This window comes from Capsella rubella, unplaced genomic scaffold, assembly GCF_000375325.1.
Source record: "Capsella rubella cultivar Monte Gargano unplaced genomic scaffold, Caprub1_0 scaffold_7, whole genome shotgun sequence".
In the NCBI taxonomy this organism is placed as follows: Eukaryota; Viridiplantae; Streptophyta; class Magnoliopsida; order Brassicales; family Brassicaceae; genus Capsella; species Capsella rubella.
Genome location: NW_006238917.1, coordinates 11,763,133 through 11,764,822, shown reverse-complemented (window position 1 = coordinate 11,764,822; position 1,690 = coordinate 11,763,133). Strand labels below are relative to the sequence as shown.

The window sequence follows — 1,690 nt, the reverse complement described above, 5'->3', positions numbered from 1 at the left end:
GCATTTTAAACTTCTTTGGGTATTTCTCTTTGCCGCGTATGCATTATAATTGAACTAATAAATCGTAAATGACTAACTAAGTAGAGAAAAACGTTAATTAATCGATGTTTGATTGTACGTAATTGCATATATATGTTCGATTGTGTATGTGTGTATTGACAATACGCACCTCTTTTTAGTTCTTCTCCACAACTTGTATCAATATAATTTGAAGGTTTCTAACTCGACAGTTTGATCAGTTATATATTTGAATCAACAAAAAAATTATAAGATATTTATAATATATTAAAAAAAACAATGTTTTAGTAGTGGATTTATTATTTTCTTTGATCTATATATATTTTGTCATATAACACTAAAAAGATATCTTTTTATAATGAATTCATTTATTTAGAACATGTCTCGTGTATATAATAATGGACACCTTTTAAAGTCTCTATATAACGCCCATTGAGAGCTAACAAGACTATATATGTAAACAACGAATATAAAACACCTTGCAATGTAATTAAACCATTAAGTTTTAATAATATGACAGTGCTTTACTTTTAATATTAAAGGTTTTATAATAATGATTAACAATATAATATGGGATACAATTATTATACTGATCACATTGGTGCAGACATATTCCTTTCCCACGAAGGTTCGAGCCACGGTCACGGATTCCTCCTTTTCGTTCGTCAAGCGACAGGCGGCAGAGCTAATGGCAGTTGTGGACTCGAGTGGCCTCTTATGAACCTAATAAGCCTTCGTAACAGCCGAACTAGCTGGATTAGGAGGATCGAAACCAGAAGTACCACCCAAAATCCCACATAAATTAGTAGTATACTCAGAATGAAACCATCCTCGTGTTGAACCAACACCACAGCGAATAAGAAGGCCGCGGATGTACAGAGAACCCCGAGGACCATGAACAATACCATAATCGCCATTATAAACCGGTTCCTACAGTGATAGTTATAATGTTATACTAAACTGTGCTCATGACTAGATAATATATCAATCAGACCGGTTTTGATAAATGAATAATGTACCTAAATCTGAAGCCAACGACGACAAGGAGGATGATTCCCATTGAGGCAGAAAACGAGACCAAACAGCTAATTACCATTCCGAGGTAATACACACGTTTGGCAGAGTACTCTAGTATCGAAGTTCCGGCTTTTTCCGTACAATATTCATCACTCTGACATTTATCATTCTGCCAAACGCCGCCGGGAGGGTTAACCATTACCCCAAAGCTCATCGAAGCAATGACAGTTGCGGCAACGACAAGGTTCCCTCTTGTTTTTTCTAACCACTCGCCTTGGTGGTCAGCGTATCGTTGAAACCATGCAGATGAATTAAGGTGTTGATTCTCTTCTCGAGTGTTTACTTCCATGATTGCAACTTTGGAAGATACGATAGAACAACACTGCACGACAACTCAATAAGCGTTTCACGACGCTTATGAGGCTTTGGTTGCACTGAATCGGTTCTGTTTTGTAAGGTTGCTTTGCTTTCTTGTTTTTCCACTTTTTGCCAAGAAACCAACTCTGTATAGGTTACACATTTTGTAAAACCAACCACTTCATTTAGCCAAAAAAAAAAAGAAGAAACGATAGAAAAGAGGCAAAGAGCTTTTTGTTTCTTATAATTGTAGTTTTAGTTAACATCCAACGAGAGAGTTTGCGTTGTCTTTATATTT

General features: G+C 35.9%; 1 protein-coding gene across 1 annotated transcript; it reads right to left on the bottom strand.

Moving 5' to 3' along the window:
- Positions 1 to 683: 683 nt before the first annotated feature.
- On the bottom strand, positions 684 to 1,384 carry LOC17877872. The gene is made up of 2 exons (XM_006282847.1): positions 1,038 to 1,384; positions 684 to 948 (listed from the first exon to the last, which is right to left on the bottom strand). The coding sequence occupies exons 1-2, from the start codon at positions 1,382 to 1,384 to the stop codon at positions 684 to 686; spliced, it is 612 nt and encodes a 203-aa protein (XP_006282909.1).
- Between the last annotated feature and the right edge of the window lie 306 nt (positions 1,385 to 1,690).

Bases quoted from the DNA above. Each gene is read 5' to 3' on its own strand.
- LOC17877872 (XM_006282847.1), bottom strand. From the start codon at position 1,384: ATGGAAGTAAACACTCGAGAAGAGAATCAACACCTTAATTCATCTGCA. The intron at 949-1,037 runs GTACATTATTCA...CTATCACTGTAG, and splicing joins GTCGTTGGCTTCAGATTTAG to GAACCGGTTTATAATGGCGA.